This window comes from Chaetura pelagica, unplaced genomic scaffold (genome assembly GCF_000747805.2).
Source record: "Chaetura pelagica isolate M959 unplaced genomic scaffold, ChaPel_1.0 scaffold90, whole genome shotgun sequence".
Taxonomy (NCBI): domain Eukaryota; kingdom Metazoa; phylum Chordata; class Aves; order Apodiformes; family Apodidae; genus Chaetura; species Chaetura pelagica.
This window is the reverse complement of record NW_009953496.1, coordinates 8,208,425-8,231,213: the sequence shown is the minus strand read 5'-3', so window position 1 is coordinate 8,231,213 and position 22,789 is coordinate 8,208,425. Positions and strand designations below refer to the sequence as shown.

At 42.4% G+C, this 22,789-nt stretch overlaps 2 protein-coding genes across 2 annotated transcripts in view; one reads left to right on the top strand and one right to left on the bottom strand.

Moving 5' to 3' along the window:
- Positions 1–15,257, top strand: part of ATP6V1C2 (ATPase, H+ transporting, lysosomal 42kDa, V1 subunit C2) — a 19,082-nt gene extending 3,825 nt beyond the window's left edge. The window contains exons 3-12 of the mRNA XM_009999146.1: positions 3,020–3,105; positions 8,077–8,171; positions 8,835–8,926; positions 10,687–10,785; positions 11,852–11,920; positions 12,815–12,907; positions 13,325–13,418; positions 13,725–13,822; positions 14,223–14,352; positions 15,162–15,257. Of these exons, the coding sequence (XP_009997448.1) occupies positions 3,020–3,105; positions 8,077–8,171; positions 8,835–8,926; positions 10,687–10,785; positions 11,852–11,920; positions 12,815–12,907; positions 13,325–13,418; positions 13,725–13,822; positions 14,223–14,352; positions 15,162–15,257 (952 nt within the window). The remainder of the gene's footprint in view (positions 1–3,019; positions 3,106–8,076; positions 8,172–8,834; positions 8,927–10,686; positions 10,786–11,851; positions 11,921–12,814; positions 12,908–13,324; positions 13,419–13,724; positions 13,823–14,222; positions 14,353–15,161) is intronic.
- A 1,201-nt stretch (positions 15,258–16,458) lies between these two features.
- The window catches only part of PDIA6 (protein disulfide isomerase family A, member 6), a 15,223-nt gene continuing 8,892 nt past the window's right edge, over positions 16,459–22,789 (bottom strand). Inside the window, exons 8-13 of the mRNA XM_009999232.1 lie at positions 22,226–22,366; positions 20,984–21,068; positions 20,814–20,886; positions 19,631–19,789; positions 17,563–17,659; positions 16,459–16,919 (exon numbers count right to left, since the gene is read on the bottom strand). Of these exons, the coding sequence (XP_009997534.1) occupies positions 16,851–16,919; positions 17,563–17,659; positions 19,631–19,789; positions 20,814–20,886; positions 20,984–21,068; positions 22,226–22,366 (624 nt within the window). The 3' untranslated portion in view covers positions 16,459–16,850. The remainder of the gene's footprint in view (positions 16,920–17,562; positions 17,660–19,630; positions 19,790–20,813; positions 20,887–20,983; positions 21,069–22,225; positions 22,367–22,789) is intronic.

Here is a 22,789-nt window from a genome sequence, read left to right as displayed (position 1 = left end):
GCTGAACTGTTGCTAGATAAACACAACTGCCAGTAAAGCCAGGCAGCACAAACCTGTCAGCGCTGCCTCCTGCCAGGACAGCAGAGAAGGGGCAAGAGTTTGCAGGATCTATTGTTTCCACATACTTTTATTATTTATTTACACAGGGAGGTGGAGTGTTTTTCCATGTCACCGTGTGGTAGCATCGAGCTCTCTCAAGCTGACAGTCCCCCCAGTCACTCTTACCAGGGGGTTCTCCCAAGCAGGGGTCCACAGAGCATTCTGCAGTGGCCTCAGATTGCAGGACTGCTGCTCCCCACACTATTTTGGAGTCCTAGCTGGTAGCAGCCTTTAATACGTGGTACAATTTGAAGAGTGTTAGACCTTTTTCTTTTTTTCTTTTTCTTTCTTTTCCTTTCTCTTTCTTTTTCTTTCTTTTTCTTCTTCTTTCTCTTTTTCTTTTTTTTTTCTTTTGTTTTTCTTTTCCTTTTCTTTTCCTTTTCTTTTTCCTTTTTCTTTTCCTTCTTTTCCTTTTCCTTTTTCCTTTTTTTTTCTATTCCTTTTCTTTTTCTTTGTAATGACATGGCAGCAATTTCAGAAGCAAAATGGGAGAGTCTTCCAAGCAGTAAAAATAAGCTAAATGGAATGATTCTCTTTACAGGTTTTTATTACTACTTCTCAAGGCAGTTTAGCTGAAACTGTCTCCTTTTATAACGCATCACTTGAGCACGATATCGCTCATGGTGGCACTCACCTCATCTAAAGGCAGAGGTTTAAGGGTTGGATGTGAACGCTGCTCTCTGTTTCATGTCCATGGGTTGATTCCTCTCATTCCTCTTGCTTGCCTCAGGCAGGCATCAGTGGTGCACAGGGCACCTGCTCTGTCTTTGCAAGGGGAATGTGCAGGATGAGTGAATCCTGATTGCATTTCACAGGATGCAAGGCAAGGCATGGAGACAAAGCCAGGACTGGAGAACATTGCTCTCCCCCAGTGTCTGCATCCTGCCTGCAGGGACCTTGGGGCATGTGGGCTGGAAGTGAACCAGGCCTCACTTGGACAGCTGGGACTGTTGAGTGCATGACAGAGCATACCTGTCCCACCGACTATACCTTTGGAGAGGTACCAGCACCAACTGTGTCCCAGCTGTCAGGTTAGCCCCCAGCTTCACTCAACAGCAACAGAAGCAGCTCAGGCCCCTTGGAAAAGCTACTGGGTTTATACACTTTCCTGTTGGCTGCTTTCTCCAGCAGTGCTCAGCTGGCACCAGGTCCCTAGGTGGCTGCAGCCAGATGGTGGAAAACTGTGCAGCCCTAAGAGGGCTGTGAGCTAGAGCACAATGGTGTAGAATTCTGAACTGCACATGTGCAGGGTCATGAGAAAAATGGATTGTGTTGGAACAGGGCTTAAAGATCAGGTAGTCCAACCCCTTTGCCATGGGCAGACACCTTCCACTAGACCAGATTGCTCAAAGCCCCATCCAATCTGGTCTTGAATGTTTCCAGGGAGGGGGCATCAACCAACTTTCTGGGCAACCTGTTCCAGTGTCTCACCACCCTCATCACAAATAATCTCTTCCTTATGTCTAATCTAAACCTATGCTCTTTCAGTTTAAAACTGTTGCCACATGTCCTGTCACTATGGGTGCAGGTGAAAAGTCTCCATCTCTTTGATAAGTTCTCTTTATATATTGAAAGGCCTCTATAAGGTCTTCTCTTCTCAAGGTTAAATTACTCCAAACGGCAGGAATTCTGACTACTGCATTCTTGGCAGCATCAGCAATCTCAGATTTTTCCTCTCCATAACAGGACTGGAAAACCTTCCAAAAGACTGTGAGTTTCTTCAGAGGAATAGAAATAGAGGGATTCTTTGCCTCTATGAAATATTGTTTTTAAATGGCTTGTATATCTGCTTTGTAGCACATCATAGAAAATCCTTTTCTCTGATGCTCTCATGGTATCTGTACCTAGTCTGAAGTCCCTTTTCTGAACTTTTGAAAGACACAGGATGTAACAAGACATGTTGTCCAAAACCTTCACTTATTCGAGTCTCCAGCTCATCTGCAGCTGTTGTAGTCTCCCCTCTGTACGGAAGAAAGGGGAGAAGAAGCCTGTCATTATTTTCCATTCCAGATCACGACACCAAGGATTATATCCACTTCATGTCTCTGCCAATGTCATGATCAGGTGGTTACTTTTTAGCTACTGCTTTTTTTTTCCAAGGTGTCCTCAGGCTGGGGTGGTTAGGGAAATGAAGGCCAAGTTCTGTGAATACTTCTGAGTACAGAGGGATGCTAAAACAATCAGAAAGGTGCTTGCTCTGTATGAGATAAGCATTGTTACTAGGACCAGGGGGATCTACTGCTGGAGGGACTTAATGAATCCCTTTTTTAAAATAAGAAAAATATAAGTGACTGTGTGGAGACAATGTTCTCCAGGAAGGGCTGTGTTCAGTTCACTGCTCTGAATCAGGCAGAAGGAGGTTTGGAATCTAGTTCTCCCACACCTTAAAGGAGTGTTTTGTGTACCCTGTTAAAGAGAAGAAAGTCCCCCAAAGAAGAGGAATAAGAACAAAATTCTCCAGGACAACTAAGAGAATATTGTCATTTCCCCCTGACTACTTTGTAAGAACCTTATATCAAGGGTTAATTTAGCATCCCATGGAACAGATTTTCAGCCAGTGTTAGTCTGTATGTAGCTTCTTAATCTTCCATCATATTTAGAGTTTTAAACATGGGTTTCTTGCTGTCTGGTTTCTGCTATGAGTACCAGGAGTGTACAGAAGACTGAATCTTGATCTTCTAAAAGTCTAGAGCACTCAGGAGATAATATTACCTATGTGTTTGTGGAGATCGATGTGTTTAGAAATAAGGCATTTAGTTCTGCAATATGCCATAGGTTGTTCATCAACACTTGAATTGCAAATCTGCCTTGCTTCAGAAGTGGTTTTTTTGGGCATCTCCATGTTTATCAGATCATTGTGTCAACTGTTCTATGTTCATTTTGTTTCTTTACTAACGAAGCTTCTCTTGTTACACCTAAGCGTAATAAAGAAAATAGCCCAGTACATAGGAGAAGTTATGGAAGACTCAAAAGATAAAGTCCAGGAAAATCTTCTGGCCAATGGAGGTAGGTGCTGGGAATGTGGATATTTTAATGCATTGTTGTTGCATGTGTTTGTTTCAGAATATGAACAGGTAAAACTGAAACTCTCACACATTAGGAAGGACAACCATCGGTTTTTCTCAGAACACATCTAGAGGGCTCCCATTTTCCTCAAAGTTAGCAGAAACTTCATCCACTGCCAACTTTGCTTCCAGGACAGTGTTTAGGGTCTAGTACTGAACCAGTTTCTAAAACCAGAGCTGAAGACTGAAGGGGAAAGCAGGAGACATCCTTCTTCACTGCTTAAATTACCGAGCACCTTTGCGTGCCCTGTATGGGCTTGATCTGTTACAGGCAGCTACATCTCGTTCTGTGTGGCTGCATGACATCTGTCGGTGATCTGTTAGTGATTTGCTTTCCCTCCTGCAGTGCACGTTGTTAACCATGGATTTCTGACATCACTGGGAGGTATGTAAGGCAACAGCTCCAAAACATGTAGCCGGGGCTGTATGCTCTCCTGTGAAGTCCTGCCCTGGCTGGCAGTGGTTGTGTAGCAGAGAAGAGCAGGCAGTGATGGCAGAGGCACTTCTGACATGCCAGAGGGCCCTGGGACTGCTACCTTACTGTATGTTACCCTGCAGCATCTCCAGGTCATCAATATGGTGTTTTTATAAACTCCATGAACTTATTTCCACCCTTTATTATTCAGTATGATACTCAAGGCTCTGAAGGAAGCCTGTGTGAAGGACAAAATTACATTTCAAAACTGATGGCCCCTAGTTCTCTCTATGTTTTATCAGACCCTGAGTATGTTTCAGAGCAAATTTCTTCCTTACTATCCTGGAAAAGTACAGCAAAGTTGGATGTGTTACACATGCTAGTTACAGGGATGTAAAGTGACACTATTACCTGTCATAGAATTGTCAAGGTTAGAAAAGACCTTCAAGATCATCCACCCTACACCCCCTAACCACTAAATCCTCTCATGAATCACGATGTCTACCCCTTTTTTCAGCATCTCCAGGGATGGTGCCTTCACCACCTCCCTGGGCAACCTGTTCCAATGCCTCACCACTCTTACAGTGAGCAATTTTTTTCTAATATCCAGCCTGAACCTCCTCTGGTGGAGCTTGACGCCATTTCTTCTTGTCCTATCGCTGGTCACCAGGCAGGAGAGGCCAACACACTCTTCACTACAGCCTCCTTTCAGTCATCTAACAGTTCAGACTCCCATCTGCCTTTGGCTGTCTGCAGTGTGGTTCTTCAGATCTGTATGTGTAGAGGATGGGGAGGAAGTTATTTTAGAAACATCACTCTTGCATGAAGTAAGACTGATTTTTGATGACAGCAACCACTTGACAAGTACAATAATCCCACTTATTGTGTTTCAGGGCTAAAGGATAAAATGAAATGTCTAAAAAGTATGTTGAGGATTGATGGTTGCAGTGTTGTTACAAGCATGCATTTGTGTGTGTTAGTGCTAGAGACAAGTCTTGTTCTGGTTGTAGAGATACAGTGATCAGGTTACGATGGATTTCTCAAGTAACAACCTCATAGCTTGATCACGATATCCCTATGACTTGAGAAACAACAGGTTTAACTTATTTTCTTTGTTTCCTCTTTTTATACCATTTTCCTTTCTTGTCAACTCTGCATGTGTTGTAACAGAGGGATGTGGAAATTATTTGTATATGTTACTAATTTCTATCCTCTGTCTAGATTTGGTCATCCAACAAATTATATTAAATATTAACCTTTCCAAGATTATTGACTACATGTTGGGGGGAAAAAAAAAAGGCAAAAAACCCCAAAAAATCTTCAGCATATGAGGATTCTCCAAATACATTCCAGTGTCATTCTTCAGCAGCAGCACCAACTTTGCTGTACACATTCTTCCTCCTCCCCTTTCTGGTTAGCAAAAGGACCCTAAAGCTGAAGACTTCCTCGAGGTCATGAAATCAGAAACAAAATTATAAGACACAACTTCTTGCTGCGTAATCCTGTTTTAGATTACTAGACCATCCCAGCTCAAATTTTGTTCTAAATTACACTATACAAGTTTTCTTATTTTATCTCAGTTGTATATACTCCTGACAGCAGTTGGTCCACAAACTGATGATGATGGTGGCTGTGTGTCTAACAATTGTTTGGTTAGATTTGTGTGAAGAAAAATGCAAAGTACTGGAAAACACAGTGCTTTTATTTAAGTGAACACACACACCACTGTCCAGTGGGCAATAGATAGGAGCAGCCATGTGGAGATGTCTGGAAAATGTGTGTTTGTGTAATAAAGGGAATTTTAGTATATCAGAACAGCAGGAAATACTTTCTTGGTTATGACAAGATAAAAAATGTGAAATGTAAGTAAAGCTTTTCTTCAAAGATTCAGGCCAATTGCTCTTCCATTTATAATAATGTTAAACCTAAATTAATTTTAAAATTTGGTAAGTGGTGGAATAACTCCATTGCTTTTTTAATGAGCTCAAACAAAAGCCAAATGGGGAATATAACAATTTTGAAAAATTAAGTGGTTTGAAGGGCAAGAATTTAACATTGCCTCTTGGAGCTGAGAGAGTAAACCAGAGCTATGAGAGATTCAGGCTGTGGGGTTCCTAGTTAGGTGTGAGCACATTGGGGTAGGTAGAAGTATGTGTCCTGGATAGGCATGTATGTGAAGTCTTTTAGAAGTGACTTGACAAGTTCCATAAATGTGGGGTGCCATTCCACCATCAAGGTGCTCAGACTGCTTGGATTTTAAGCTCAGTTCTGCTTGTATATTCACAGCAGTTTGTGCCATCCCCAATGTCAGGCTGCTTATCTAGACTGCACCAGCACCAGAGCACTGCTCAGGAGTGACTTGTGAAAAGGGCTGAGAACTCCTGCTGTGCTTAACTGCCTAATATTTGAATTTTGCTGAGATTCAAGGAATGCAAGGATAGCCTTGATAGGGTGTGTGTAGGTCTTCCCTATAAAGTAGGGAACTTTAATATCTCCTCAGCTATAAATAGGTCAATGCTTGTCTTTAAAGAGCCTGTGAAGACACTGTTCCTCTGCACAGTCCAGTAATACCATTCTCATTGCAGATTTCATTCCCATTGAATTTAGCAAAGCCTAAGCTTGGAAGAGAGGCAGCAGCATGAAATCCTTGTGTTGCGTGCCCCATGCTGAAAGTGCTTAATTAAATTTATTACTCAAGCAGTTTTGACCTCAGTACCTTCCCCCTAGGGACCACAAGCAAGCACTGGCGGAGACCTGTGAATGCAGGAGCTGTGTTGATAGCTCTCCCTGCCTTCTGCAGTTGTGCCCTCTTCCTGCACCCTCCCTGTGCAGGAGAATTTACTGATTCTCTATCAGACCTTAGCAGGAAGAGTCGGATCTTTGCCTCATGACTCCTGTCACACATTGGATGTATGAGACCTCTACACAGTTGTGGTTTTAGAGAGGTCAGTGCTGTCATGCCAGCACTGTGCGAATCTGAGGCAGTTTATGCTTTGCTAAGAAGCCTGTTTCCTCCTAACATAAGACTTTCCATGCTTTGGAAATCTAATAGGGTAAACTGACTCTGTTGTGGGGTGAGAGAAGCCCATGGAAAGGATAGCACTCTCCTGCCAAGGGTATTCAGTATCACACGAGACAGGGTAGTACCCTCAGCCTGGTAGTATGGCAATTATACAACTTTCACATTCCTTCTCATGCATTTAGGTTTGTGAAGTTTTCCCTGCACCTTGGCAGTCCAGCCCACAAGAAATTGTGCTCAAACCTCACTGTGAGACTGAACTAACTCTCTGAACAAGGCATTTAAGAGCACTGAATGGTCTCAGCATGCCCCTCCTTTTACTTGGCACCTTAAGCTTGGTTTGTTTGCCATCACCCCAGGGCAACTTCCCAGATATTCTCCTAGTCTGGAAGAAAGCCTGCAGGTAACACTGCCTCTGGCTTCTTTGTCCAGACACTGAGATCCTACCTGATGCCCTTCTCTAGCCTCCCTAACCTGCAGTGGAATAGTCCCAGCCCTTCTGCTTGTTGTGAGTTTATTCCATCCCATAAAGTCACCAAAGAACACTATGCAGGGTTGTCATCGGCACTCTTATGGATCTCGGGACTCAACTTAGGCAAAGAGCTGTCTTATTTCATGAGCTGCTACAGCAGAATTTTTATTTGGTAAAGTAATGTACCAAATTTTAATGTTTTCTGATGTTAAGGGGCCTCGGTCTTCAAAGTTAAATAGCATGATCCTGTCTTAGGAGCTGGGTGTGATGTGTCAGCTGCCCTCTATTCTAGATATAAGGTGTGGCTTCCTGTGGTCCAAGGGTGCCTTGTTTTGGAAGCTGCATGCACAGAGTCTTGCTGTGAATTTCTGCCACTGGCTGCTGTGGTTGGATTAATCCATTTAGGAAAACACCACGTGACTATTTGTGAGATGGGGAGATCTGTGCTCAAAGACCATGAGAAATTCCCTATCTTGCCTGAATTGGTTTGATTTCAGTGAGTGTTTGACTGAATCACAGAATGGGGAACATCAGCTATGCTCTTAATAACTTTGATCAAACTCTCAATAACCCTGCTGGTCCCGGGCCAGTATTTTTCTGATAGCTTTTTCCTGGATTAAATTCAGGCATATGGCAATAATCAAGATTGAGGTTACATAAATTTTCTGCTGTAAAGAAGAATGTCTGCACATTGCTGTATCCTGCTGATACAGCTAATGTTATAGTAATGCTTGTTCTATACTGTCAGGTGTAATGCAGAAAAGATTTCTAGTTCAACTTCAAAATTTGAGGATGTTTAGAAAGACAATTAAATTGGGCATAAGATCGGTGCAGATTTGATCTAGATCACATTTCTATGAGGATTTATACAAGGTGGGCTTCTGGTTCACTCCCATCTTTAGTGGTAATTGAAGTTATGCCTAAGTTATAGCTGGGGACTACTACCCAAGCTTTGGCCTGCCATCTGCTAAGCTGTCTGCTTTAATGTACCACTTTGCATTTGCAGTTGACCTAATTAGCTACCTGACACGGTTTGAGTGGGACATGGCCAAATATCCCATAAAGCAGCCGCTGAAGAATATATCAGAAGCATTAGCAAAGGTAAATTGTACTCCAGATTTTAAGAAAATGTCAGCATGGGGAAGTAAGTCTTTTGGCAGTTTTTGGTCCCTCCTCTTATGGCAGTCAGTGAGAGCTTTGCCTTTGGTTTGGGCAGCAACAGGCTCAGAAGCCCACTCTCTGTACCGAAGCATTATTTTAATTTCTACTATAATAATAATAATACATATGTTTAAACTTAGCCAGTCTATAAGCATATGACACTTTAGCAGATTTACTAGAGTACATTTACATGTTTTCTGCACTTAAATCCCCTGGATTGTATTATTTATTGGCTTTATATACTACCATATTATTCTCAATGTTTGGAGTTCTTTTGTGATATTGTTAGCCTGACATTAAATGAAATGCATTGCAGGCTGATGCTGTCAATCCATTCAGGAAGGCAACATAGATATAACAAATGAAACTACGAACTTGCTTCCTAGATACACCTGTAACACACGCAGCAACAGCTAACTGCATCCTACCTTCTGGAGAGGCTTTTGCTACCCAGGAGCTCTTCCATGGGGCCCTCAGGGCCACCATCAGGTGGTTTTACAAGGGCCACGCAGCTATGTCCTTGCATTAAGGTGCAGAGGTAGCAGGAGGGGGTGAGGACGCCTCAAGAGCTGAGTTGACTCCTTTTTTTTTACTTTGTTTTAGCAAGTGACTCAAATAGAAGCAGACCTAAAGACCCGATCAGCTGCATACAACAACATTAAAGGAAACTTGCAAAGCCTGGAGAAAAAGACTGTGTAAGTATAGCACATGCCTGTTCACATCTGGAACACTACATGGCTGAGCTGAGGACAGTGCATGCTCACACTCATTGCTGTGTGTGGACCATGTGTGTTCTGCTGGAAACAATTTTTTTCTGGCTTTGGGGCATGCTGAGCATCTACAGAACCAGCAAAAACTGGGGAGAGGGGAGCTGGTGTGATCGGCATGTCTCAGAATCAGCTCAGGGAGACTGCAATTCTTAATAGGATTTTATTGGCAGTGTGAGCAGACTATCTTGGGAAAGAGTCAACCAAATGCACTTTGTTGCTCTGATGAGATTTCAGGAAGTCAGAAATTATGAGTCAACCGGTGGATTCCTTTGCAAGATGGAGGTGTTTCCTATAGGATCACTGCAATGCTGTTCAGAAAGCTGGCTTTATGGTATTCCATGCAAAGGCATCTATTCACCTTCTCCACTGCACCTGCCTCACCAGCAGGTGTTTCTTTGTTTCATTCTGTTAGTCCAGGTGATCTGTCAGGGCTTCCCAAATGCTCTCTCTCCTCTTTTCAACTGCTTATGGTCCTTGCCTATGTCAGTGCTGATACCTAGATTTCTCCAGATTATCACTGGGGATAATAGTAAATTCCAGTAAGTAGTAAATTTAGAGCAACTTAGATGATGCTGTGCAAGCCCTCACCCAGTACATGCTCATATGTGCCACTGTTTTCTACTCGAGTCCCTTGCTCTGGGCACAGGACACAGGTCCTCGCCTTCCTGGCACGGTAGCCAGGCTGGCAGCCTGCTAGGAACCAGTCTTTGCCCAAGGAAGATACTCACAGGGGCTCAAACCAAACCCCTGGGCGGTTGGAATGTTGTTCTGAATGGGGAGCTAAAATGAGCACGCCTGGTATCAACCCTGCAGAACACACCAGAAACCACAGAAACAAATAACTCCAGGTGGTGGTTCAGAGTGACTGTCCAAAAAATCCTGCCCCTCATGGAGTACTTCTCAACATGGGGACTGCAGTGCTCCCGAGGGTCGGCAGAGCCATATGGCAGTGGGGCCTCCACCAAAGTAATAGGGAGAAAGAACAGAGACCTTGGGAGGGCAGCTGCTCTCTTCTCATACACATGTAGTACCTACCAGCCGTGCCTGGCCCAGTCCCAGCCATCCACGCTGCCTGGGTGTGCAGCACACGTGGGACTTACTGTGGTCGAGTGGGCTTAGGCTGTGAAGAGACCCCATCCTGCAGGTTCCACTTCACATGAGACTGCTGCTCCCACTGTCCTTCAGCTGGAGGTGTTGTCTGTGTGAGCTCATCCATGGCAGTCCAGTTATGCTGGGGTTGCTTTGATGGCTTAGGTCCATACTGACATAGCTTGGTCACTCTAGCAGCTCAACAGGCAGCCTGAGAAAGCAGAAGCCTCCCTGCAAGATGCAGTAATGACTGGGAGCAGGGTGGTAACTTCAGGTGTGCACATCCCAAGCATCTACACCCATACTGTAAAAACAATAGCAGCAGAACAGTGTAATTTAACATAGAGAAAGGATGTAAGCTAGCCTAGTGCTAGTCAGCAATATTCTTCCGTTAGTATTAGTTGCTTTTTTGTTGATTTTAGTTGTGGTATAACTAGCTAAATGGCCGCTTTAGAAGTGTAGATGTGTCCTTCAGCCACCTCCTTCCTGGCCTTCTACCTCTACACTATTAGCAACTACACTGACAGCACAATACCTCCAGTGTGCTTCTGCTGGGTTCCTGCTAATGTTATTTTTCCTTTGTCTTTTCACTGCAGGGGAAATCTGCTGACTCGGACCCTAGCAGACATTGTGCATAAAGAAGACTTTGTTCTGGATTCTGAGTATCTTATCACACTGCTCGTCGTGGTGCCAAAGTAAGGCAATAGCGCCTGCACACGTGCTCCATGTGGCATTCAGTTTCAGGTCTACGTGCCAGATCCAGGCAGTACTGGGTCAGGCTGGGACAGCTCATCAGCACCACGGCTGGGACATGAGTGGAGCTGTTAGCAAAGAGAAAGAATAGTTTCTACCAAGGGTAGTGCTGGGACAAGAGACAAAGACTGCTCTGAACTTGGAGCAGGACAGAAACAGGATGTAAGGTGTTTAACTGTCATAGTGGGTTCTCCAACCAGAAATGGTAGGAATTAAAAAAGGGAAAAACGGATTCTTACTGGAACTTTGCCACTTCACAGAAGTAATTAGACCTGTCGGACTCAAAAGGCCTCTGCTAGCCTCTATGTATCAGTAAGTGCCTGCAGGTAGGATGACTGCCATCACCATCTGCTGTGAAGTTATGCAGTGTCTTTCTCAGAAGCCTACAGAAAGCTTTTCCTCTCCATTTAGCCCTGTCCCAACACACACACATATCAGTACCATCACTTTTCTGTGAAAACTGTGTTACAAAAAGCTGTATGAGATAAGTTTGTTGAGTTTATCATGTGCACGTTCTTTCAGATTCCCTCTATAAACAGAACAAATTTGCAAACTTTACCATTCCCTTTCTCCCAGTGCTGGCACTTGCATGTTTGCAGTGTAGCACCAGATCAGCTCAGACTGCACATAGCAGATGTACCACGCCAGACCATGGGTCAGGGGCAGCTTGTGCAGGGGTCCTGGAGTGTGGGACACTGTATGGCAACCTGGAAATATGTGCCAAAAGCCATGTTCTTCCCACCATCAGGTTCCTGCTCTGGGTCATTCTTTGTGCCAAGACACAAAGTAAGGATTGAGGGTTGCAGCACTGAGGGAAACATTTCCCTAGCTGGTGACTAAGAGAGGAGAGGACAGGAGAGGCTTAAGGTGTCTTAATCTCATAATGAAGCAAAAAGAGCTCCAACCCTTCTGCCATAAGCCATTAACTTAATTAACAATATTTATCAACACATTTGCTTTCTAGTATATAGTATTTATTTACTGTGTTTTGCTTTGTGTTGCTCAAAGGTCAAGCTATGTACAGTGGCAGAAGACCTATGAATCCCTCTCTGATATGGTAGTGCCTCGCTCCACTAAGTAAGTGAAATTCCAAATTAAGGTTCATTTTTGTTTCAGACATCCCTGCCATATTTCAGCCACTCAAATTGCTGTATTCTGGAAGGAATCACTTTTCTAGTGCATGGGCTGCATGTTAACATATAGATTTGCCAAAATCAGAAATTACTCTGTTGAAGGGACCTGCAAATGTTAGGAAAAAATAATACAGTTTTTTTTACAATTAGCTGTTGTTCCGTTTCCCAGTAATCTAATTCTTTCTACTTTCAGCCAGGGCCTTCATTTTTTGGGTAAAACAGACAGTTTGTTACATAATCCAGGCATAATTCAGACACATGCAGTCACATACCAATTTATGAGAACTATTTTTTACTAAGATCTTTGCATCTTTAATTGCTTCCTGCTGTAGGATAGGGTAATTAAGTGTACTGTCATTTGCATTAGCAAATGCCATATTAACTTTTCACCTGGAGGGAAAAAATCCTTCCTAGGAATTAAATATTCTGTTGCTCAGCTCCCAGAGATCATGAGGTCAAATTGAGGGCACAAGAGGTGACAGTGCTAATATCTGAAATGGAAGAAGCAGAAGCCACAGAGAAAGAAGCAAGCTACTGCCTGTCTCAAAAACACATGTGCACGGACAGTGGGGAAATGTTACCACAAGGCAAAGAGAAATCAGGCAGGCAGAGTGTGTATTATGATAGGTTCAGGAACTTAATTCATGGGAGTTTTACACTGAAGCTAGTGTGGCTGGTGCTAGGAAAGTCTTTGTTCCTGCTTGCAGTCACGGGAGTTCTTGAAAAGGAAGGTGTTGCTCAATATCATAAGTGAAAAAAAGAACTGCAAAAGGGGAAGGTAAAGAAAGCATGAGGGATGTGCTTTGTCAAATCACAGCAGTGGATTTCTCTCCCACAGAATGATTGCTGAGGATGCCGAGGGAGGACTCTTCACTGTGACCCTATTTAGAAAAGTGATGGATGACTTCAAGGCTAAAGCCAGGGAGAACAGGTAAGAAGCACCAATTGCTAGGTAGGCCAGGCTGGCAAACAGATAATGTGGATATGAGGCTTGTTTCGGCACAGCTGAATGCTTCACTGTTTTTTAGGACTTCTTCACTGGTTGGGCTGTTGCTGGCCCTAAAGCCACTGAGAAGGCAGGGTGGGAAGGAGCTGTGGCAGCAGATACAGTGATCTTGTTAACACAGCAAACTACAGGTCCTGGAGTTGTCCTTCCTGATGTCATGCAACTGACAGCAGGAAGCTTGCCTTCTGGGGGCAACTTCAACTCCCACCCTCCACAGACCATAACCAGTGATATGGCAAGCAACTTTGAAACATCCTGTACCTGCTTCTCAAGAGGGAAAAGAAATGGGTGTGCATATTTCTTGGACTATGGCTTGTGAGAGGAAATGTCATTCAATTCTAGGTTCATGGTTCGAGAATTTTATTTTGATGAGAAGGAACTGAAGTGTGAGAAGGAGGAGCTGATGAAGTTAGCTTCTGATAAGAAACAACAGTATGTAAGTAGCACATCGAGTTGATGGCCCACATGCTGGCCTTTGCTACCGGCGTGCCTACACACCTCTCACTGAGCTATGGCTTTATGGTTCCAGCAGATTCCTCTGAGCTCCCTTTAGCCCAGAAAATAGAGGGACAGGATAGGTAACACAACTTGCCCAAGCTCACTTGAGTTTCTCATAAACTGGGAGCCCCTAGCAGCATGCCTGAGAACTATCTCAACAGCCCACGAAGGCTTCAGTGGTGGTAGCTGTGGAGCAGCTTCACACAGCAAGGGGATCACAATACCCTTGTGTCTGTTTTCACAGGGCCCGTTACTGCGCTGGCTGAAAGTGAACTTCAGTGAAGCATTTGTGGCTTGGATTCACGTGAAAGCCTTGAGAGTTTTTGTTGAATCTGTCCTGAGGTAAGTGGGTAAACATACAGTGCCAGCAGAAGTTCCTGGAGAAGTAAAAATGTACAGCCCTCTTCCCGAGGCAGTTTCTTTGTGGGAGGGAACATCCCTTACACACCACTCTGCAAAAGCTCACAGGAGACAATACAGATGACCACAAAAAAGGTGACATACAAAATTGATAAAAATCAGTTCACTTTGGGGCATTAACAGGGAAATGGAAAACATAAATACACTATTTAGTTGACTTTCAGCTCAGAAAATGCTTTTAGGTAAGGAGGCAGCACCCCACCACTGAGATGGTGCACTGCAGCGCACTATCAGCTAGTGTGCCAGGAGAGAGAAGAGGCAGGAATGGAAAGGTGTGCCCCCACACAGGATATGATATGTATGTTGACCTCTTTCTTTCAAGGTATGGCCTTCCAGTTAATTTCCAAGCAATGCTGCTGCAGCCAAACAGGAAATCTGTGAAACGCCTGAGAGATGTCCTAAACGTGGTCTTCAAACACCTGGATGAAGTCGCAGCAGCAAGTATAATGGATGTATGTATTTGGACTATGACTGCATGTGCTGCAGCTTGTCTCAGTTTAGCCAAGTGATCAGTTTCACTATCCAGAGAATAGAGCAATTCCTCACACCCTGCAACGCTAAGAGCCCTGGTTGCAGCTTTAATCCCTGGTGGTTACAGATTGGATTGGGGTAACAGGTAGGCTCAGATTATGATGGAGATGTGTAGACATTGCTTACATTTTCAGTTGGAGCATCTGAAGTTTACAGCTACTAGACTGAAACAGGTCTGCTCAATTATATCAGCTCCTCTAGGTAAAAAGGGCCAAGTTTTCTGTAAACATTCAGATCAACACAAGAAAAATTAATTCAGAACTAAATGCTAGAACTGACACCTCTGTCCCCTGTAAAAGGCTGTCATCGACTAAATACCTCTAACTAGGACTTAAGCAAGCAGCAGTACTTGCCTTCTCCTTCCCCATATCTTGAGTGCACAAGTGATTTAGGATAAACCAGTAGGCTTTTTAAGACAGCCTCAAACCAGCAGGCATAGGATTTCCAGTGCATGAAGGGAGAAGAAACCAAGTTGCTGTACAGCTGAAGCACACAAGAATGCTACATGTTCATTAACTTGCAACAGCCAAGTTTGAATTCTCAATGCTAACTGCATTAGGCAGCCTGAAAACACCAAGCAAACACCAAGTACTCAGTGGTGAATTCCCTAGCTTGAGCACAGCAAATACAAAACTCCATTCCACCTGCAAAGCACAAAATCAATCCACTGTAGCTTGGAATTGTGCAAGTTTGTTTTCTGGTACTAAAGTTATATTGTTTCCTTTTGCAGCCTGGCATGGACATCCCTGGTTTACAACTGAGTAATCAAGAATACTATCCTTACGTCTATTTCAAGATTGACCTCAGTCTTCTTGACTGCAGTTAAAAAAAATAGCTCAGGCTTCATTTATTAATTTTCAAGACCCTAATGTTACAGTAAAACAATCTTTAGCTGCTGAAAGTAAAATTAAAATGCAGATGCTGTAGCAGGATAATTGCCCAAGATCTTCCTACCGCTTCCAGTAATTTTTACAGTGACTTCATAGTTTTACAAAAACATATTTCAGAGGCAGGAGGTACTATGGTAGTATTTTATTTTTTTTTTTGGTATGTTACAAAGATGGAATAGCTATTGGACTTGAAATAAAACAATTTTAAAAGTGTGGTGGTGGCTAATGGATCTACTAGGTGCATACAATCCTGTTTTTCCTAACAAAGCAAACTTAGAAAAAAAAAGTAGAAAGCATAAGAACAAAACCCAAGCTCTATTATAATTTAAAAAAAGGAAAAGCTTAAGATTGCTGTGGAGCTTTGTGTAGTATGACTTTGAGCCCCAGCTTCCTGCACACTTCCTGCCCCAAATCAGCAGTCAGGTTACTGCTGGCTGGCTACCAGTGGCTCTTACACTGCTTTCCATAGGCATGAGGTATGGGCAGTCTCTTACAAACACTACCTGACAAATATCCATATTATTTCCTTGAAAGAAAAGTTTTTACATTCCTTATCCTGTCACATGAGGGCCACTTCACTAGAGACCAGTACGGAAGACATGGTGAGCAACAAAATGTAAGAGTATTTTTATTAAAAAAGCAGCAGTGACCATCCTTATTCCCAGTCCTGATTCCCTTCCAAGGAAATAGCAATTTCAAATCTAAACAATGCCAGATGGGAAGTGAAGAAACATTAGATCCAATTTGCTGGAGACGGCACCATGGTGTTTTTCTGTTAGCACCTGGAAATCCTCATGCTCTAAAAAGGTGATTAGCTTCACTGCTAACCCTGGGGAAAAGACCAGCAGCTCCCAATGTCTCCCACTGCAGCAGCAACCGCACTTCCGTTACATTAATCATCTTACAAAGCCTGGCACAAAGAAAGAAAGTGCCCCTGAGAAGGAATAGGAAAAGGAAGACTAAAGAGCATTTCAACTAAGATTGTCTGTGTAATCAGGCTTTAGGCCAAACTGTCTATATCATTCCCTGCAAGGGGGTGATTTAGGACTCCCCTCTGCACCAGCCTCTCAATTCTACAATCCAAAATGGGATAGCTTTCATCATGTGCACCTCTGTTACTCTATACAAGACTAACACTGTGTGTCAAAAATATCTTTATTTTTTAATTGAAACAGAAGCTGACCAGGTTCCACCTCCATGAAAAAAAAATAAATCACATTTAAAATTGGTTACACTAACAGCTTCCAGTAACACTCAAACAGTACACTACCCACAAAATAAAACCCAAGATGTTCCAAAGAAATATCCATGGTGTCCTCAAAATATTTGTTACACAGAATACAATCAGGTTTACTGGTTATGACAATTCATAGAATTTCTGCAATGTTTTCTTGAGATGTGTACAGTTCGCTGCTGCAGTGCACGGAATAGCACAGCATGTCATGTGCTATTTCTCCACAAAAAGGCCACTGGAATATCCATCCAACTGCTGTGCAAACTCTCCCAAGAAAAGAAGTTTCCTGAAAATCTCACAGCTCGTCTTTATCCCAGTCATCCAGATCCACATCACTGAGATCAATATCATCTTCAACTGGAAGCTGTGAAAAAGAGAAGGTTTTGAAGCACCCAGCACCAGCACATCACTAATTTTGAAAGATGCTTACTTCATCCTGAGAGTCAAGCTCCCATCTGTCATCTCCTGCATTCATAAAAACTCAAGTGTATTAAGCACAGGACAAGTGATCAGTTTACAATAGAAGGTTTTTTTCCACCTGAAGTAGATCAAGGATTGTAGTCACTTTGTTACAGAAATGCTGAATCTTAAGAACATAATTAATTGCTGTGCTATTTATTACACAGGCTTTACCTTACAAACTTTCTGACATTAAGACTTGGATGGTAAGGTCAGCATATTGCAGAACCAAAGTCTCCACAACATTTGGGTCTTGAATGCATACACTGCCATCTCCCTCCCTCAGCACAGATAATAACACATCTCAGCCTCAACTGATTCAACTTCCAGGTTACATCCTAACAGTTAGGCAGGAGTATCTGCCCACAATGTCAGACAATGAATCTGGTGTTTGGCCTGGTGGCAGGATTTAGATAATGGGAAATCAAACACAACCTGCCACAATCTTTGAAGAACGAATTTTCACATTGTCAGTTCTTAATTACTCTAGCCTGTCACCTCTGAATGTAGCAAATCATCAGCACTTTTAGAGATGGAGCACCTCTTACCTCTCCATCTTTACCATCCCAAGGTTCAACTGAATGAATTTTAGGAAAAGCTCCACCACTCACTGGTGCAGTAGAGCCACGACCAACGGAGAGTTCCCTGAGAAAACAAAACAACAAGGTAAATGTAAGAAATGTCTCCGTTCTCAATCCACCTGGAACAGTACCTGCCTCAGATAAAGAAGTCAACTCTGAAATCTCATCTCATGAAGCACATCTTCCCTGTCTAGAAGCAAAAGCTTTTCAAAATGAGAAGCAGATAGTGATAAAGCCCTTAAAGCAGCATTGCAAATGTACAACTGGATCCAAGGAGAAACTGTCAGCTGCACTGATTCCTATTTCAGCAGTGTAACCATCCTGGACAAATACAGCCCCTTTAGCAGTATGCTGTTTATCACTTGAGGCAACTCCAAGAGGAGTCTATAATTCTACTTCTGGAAGTCAGCTGCAACTGATTATTGAAATTGCTAGTGGTCTTTTTTTATTGGAGACTAAGCCATCTCCACAGCTTACAATGGGTACAAGGAAACCAGCTTCTGTTTTGGGACACTCCATCTTCCACTTGCCAGTTAGGCTTGCTCAAAAAGCCTAACATTAAAATCCTGAAGAGCCAATCCCTTTGCATTCTTGAGGCCAAATAAGATTGAAAAAACATTCCTCCCTAGGTGGCGTCTACTTTTTCTATTCTTCCCAGTGCTTTAGTCCTTACTTTTGGTCACACTGTTGAGACTGCCTATTAGATTACAAAAGCTGCACACAGCAAGCTGAGCTAACAGCCAGCTACACTAACCATAATTGTACTGCTTTCTCTAAGCAGGACAGCTGAGCTGAAGTGTCAAGTAAGAGTATTCTAGCAAGTACTGCTCTGTAGTAAGACAATACCAAACCAATGATGCAATACAATCTGTTAAGTTGGTTGTTGCGTCCTGCAAACACCATCCACCTTCACCAGGAAAGGCTTCACTGAGATGTATTTTACAGACTAAGAGAATTTGCCAAGTCTGAGAAAGGTAGACATTTCTTTTTCATGCATTAGTATTATTCTTCTTGCAGCTGAATCCTAGATTTTACTTGATTCTCTGAGAACATTCCCTTTTTGGCATTGAGAAGGGAGTCTGATCACTTACACAGGTAAGAATGCAGTGCTGTTTCCCTTAACCCAGCAGAAACAGGGGTTAGTTAATGTTTCTTACAAGGTGGGGAGACTGTTGTATTGGGTTCTGCAATTCTGAGTCCCTGCTGCCATTCTCCAAGCAAGAACATGGAAATAACACTGCTAATGTAAGCTCTCAAAGGCTCTTACACACCTAATGGCAGCTGGTGTTTAACTCAGAAGTAGAGTTCCCAACTCACTTTGACCAGGTTAAGTTTAGATGTTTTGTTTCAGTACTGCTGCTACCTTCTGTCCTCCTCTCCATTTCCTTTCCCCATCCAATTCTTCTCACCACTGGCTCTTGCCCAGCTGTGCAAGAGGCAGTTTCAGGGAACTTGAGCTGAGCAGAGAGATACTGACTTTTTGGATGGATTGCTTTAGCTCCCCGTATCAGTTTATCAGATGCCAGGGGAATGGGGAAGGGAAGAGTGGGAGGGGTAAGACAGGACCACACCAAACCAGAAACATGAACAGCAACATACAAAACCTCAAGAACCTCAACAGCACCCATTTAGAGTTTCAAGCTGAGAACTCTAACTACTAATTACTAATCACAATGCACTGTTTGAATTAAATACTATTGATTACCAAAGCCCATTAATTTCTTGTGTTACCAGAGAACCAGAATTTTTCAAGATCAAAGTTCACTTCTGTTTTCAAACCGTTTTCAGAAGATGTGCTAAAACTACCGCTTAGGTCTAAATGGCCAACTTCTTAATTCTCTCCATTGCAAAAAGATAGTGACTGCTTTACTAGTTGCAACCGTCACTGCAACTTCAGTGAATGCTTGTCATCTTAAATCTCTTCAGAGTTAAGAGAAATAAATCCCATCTCATCTGATTCAGGAAAACCTGATTTTACGCTAAAGAGTCACAGCCCTAGTTACAGAAAGATTGAAGTCACTTGAAGATTTCATACCTGAGAAACTCATTAATTCCTTGTTCACTGAATGATCCTTTCAGAAGAGCAAATTTCATCTTCCGAGCATTAACAGCTGCCATTGCTGGATACCCAAAGCCTCCAATCCCCAAAGAGCTCTCAAGATCTGACTGAGCACCAGCTTCTGTCCACAGCCACCTGGAGAAAAAGATAAAACAGAAAATTAATAATTAGGATAGGAAATAATTGTTCTGAAGTCAGACATATTTTGCAACCCTGCAGAGTTCAAACTGGGTTATGAACTGCCTTTGACTATGTCAACTGTTATTGCAGAGTCCCACTCTTGAACCATGTAACAGAGGAAAGCGCCTGTAGGGCAGCCCCATGCTCACAGCCATGGAAAGCTGGATCAGGACAGCCATGAAAGAATCCAAGCAAAGAACTGTTACAGATCTGAACAAACCGCTGCACTTCAGCCTACATTAAACTAGGTTTAAAATGGCTCATTTCACAGATCTAAACATGAAAAAGTACTGCCAAATCCCACGGTAGAGGACTTCTGGCCAAAGACTGCAAGACCAGTATTTCAACTCAGTTCCTCACTGGTCAGGTCTCAGTTGCTCTAATGTTTAAGCAAGTCCCCTGAGGAACCTCTGGAATCAACCAATCTCAGCTGATTTTCCCCCAGAATCTCATGCCATCTTGCCACCTTTTCACAGTAGTCAGTGTGTCAGAACAACTCTTGCTTCCCAGAGATCCTAACCTCTATTTGAAAGTAGGAGGATAAAAGGCAAAGTCTGATGGCCTGCTTCTTTGAGAGCTGGAAACTTATTAATAAACTGCAATTTAACCTTTTTTTAAAAAAAAAAATCAACAGTCATACTGACAGACTCACCCACCAGCAAAAGAAATTGGATAAATACAGCCCTAAAGTATTTTAGCATTCAGGACAAGAGTACAAGATGCTTAATCTAAACTCATTAATGCTTAGATATCAGTTGTAAATGCAGAATTCAAGAGGTTGATGAAAAGAAAAAAATAATTAGTTTATTCTAAAGCCACAGCATCTTCTCCTCCAGTAAAAGTGAAATATCAAGAAATACTATCCTGGACAAGGACCAACTCTTATCTGTAGATATGAATCACCATCATACAAATTCTATTCCCTAACATCTAAAAATGTTCACGTCTCTCCAGGCGACCAGTGTGCCCTGACACTTACCCCCACATTTTCTTTTTGTATTTTTCAGCCATTTTTAACATGACATCCAGGTAAGAATTCCTTCCTGAAGCTCCTGTTTGTCAGACAGAATTGGAAAAGTTAAAAAAAACAAACAACTATATGCTTTAAATGACAAATTCATACAAAAGTCTGCTTGCTTGTATGTCTACCTGTGTCAAGAATATGAGGCAGGATAGAAATGATGCAGAGCTGATGAGCATCACAGGTACTCTTCAAAACATCTTCACTAATTATCTAGAAGAAAGCAGCAGAAAGTCAATGAGACTGACTTGATTACCCAGCTGTGACTGCACTTCCCTTTAACAGCCCATCAATGCCACCCTACAAGGTAGTAAGCATGGAAACAAGTCGACACAAAGGCTTACAACCCTCACCTACTTCACTGGTCCCCCAACACAAGACTAACTGCAAAGAGTTCAAAGTCTTCTGTTGAGACTTGCAGCAATAGAAAAGCAAGCAGTACCAAATAAAGCTTACAGAGACCACAGTAACATGTCATTTCTTGCCGCACACAGCACACCCAGACCTCTGCATATATATGCCTGTATTTCATTCATGGTACTGCTAGTACAAGGAGAGCCAGCAGGGTGCAGCATGTGCTGAACAAGAGGACATTTAATCAATATTAACAGAACAATACCATTTTTTTGTGATTCCCCTTAAAAAAGGAATACATTTATCTACATCAGTGGTCTCCAAACTTGGATTGTGCACCCCACCAGTAAAAAAAATTTCTAAGCACACAGCCACAATATATGTATGTCACTTACATGTACTACTGTACTAACATTATGTACACTATATATACAGAAAATAGGCATTTTAAAAGGATTACAAAGATGAAATAAACATTTTAAAATTATTATTAATGGTACTTTTTTTTCATCCTACACCTCAACAGATTGTTTTGCATGCACACCACTTTGAAGATAACTGATCATCACTTCAAATCTACCAAAATCAAGCTGAAACTTAAGTCACCATACAGACCATGAAGTTTTCTGGACAAGCTAGATTAGTCACCATGCAACTCCTAGTGGAAGGCTTAAAAATGACAAAATCCCATCCTCTTGTAAGTAAAAAGACAGGGTGCAAAACCAACCTTCTCACTTGTTCCTTGAGAACAGATACCATGTATTCTCAAATACACTGATACCATCCTGACAGTGCCTTCACTGTATCAATTCTGTTACTTTTTCAGTCAGCAATAAATTCCCAGTAAAAATGAAATAATAGAAAGCTGAATGATCACTTGTCATCCTTGACCTTCTGCTGCCAACAGTGAGCAAGCAGCACTCTTAGGCTGTTTTATTTAAAGTTAATACAGTCCTGTAAAAACTGCTGCAAAGGATATGATGGAAAAGCAGTGTAAGAAAATAATGTAAAGGTACCTCCAGGAGCTCGGGTGGGGGTGCATTATCAGAAAACAGATCCAGAGCACGAGAAACAATATCAGATCTAGTTCTTCCACCATCATAATCAACAGGGTCCTCTCCTTTCTGGAAGATTTTAATTGTGGGAAATCCACGAATCTGCAAAACAAGTTTAAGCCATCAGCTCAAATAAATCTTACTATTTACTGTGGAAGTTATCTGCTACTCTGATGTGTTCTAGATGAACAGAAAGGGAAGATGCTTACAATCTATATGAATCAAGTCTCACAGAATGTTGTGACTGAACTTGCATAATTTTGTAGCTTCCTACTTGTGCAACAATTCAAATTCCATTAACATACACAGAAACACTGTTTCAAGCTTTAGGACTGTTTAATCAGTAACAGCTTCACCTGAGTTTACAAGCACAAAACACTGCAGGTTTAAATATCAGGCTTAAAATCTTAAGTCTTCATGTTTCTTATACATCAGCTTCCCAGTTTATCTATGGTATTGACAGCACTGTAGCTAAATGCAACAAGCAGGACCTGAGCTCCTTCTGCTACACCTCCAGTAAAATTT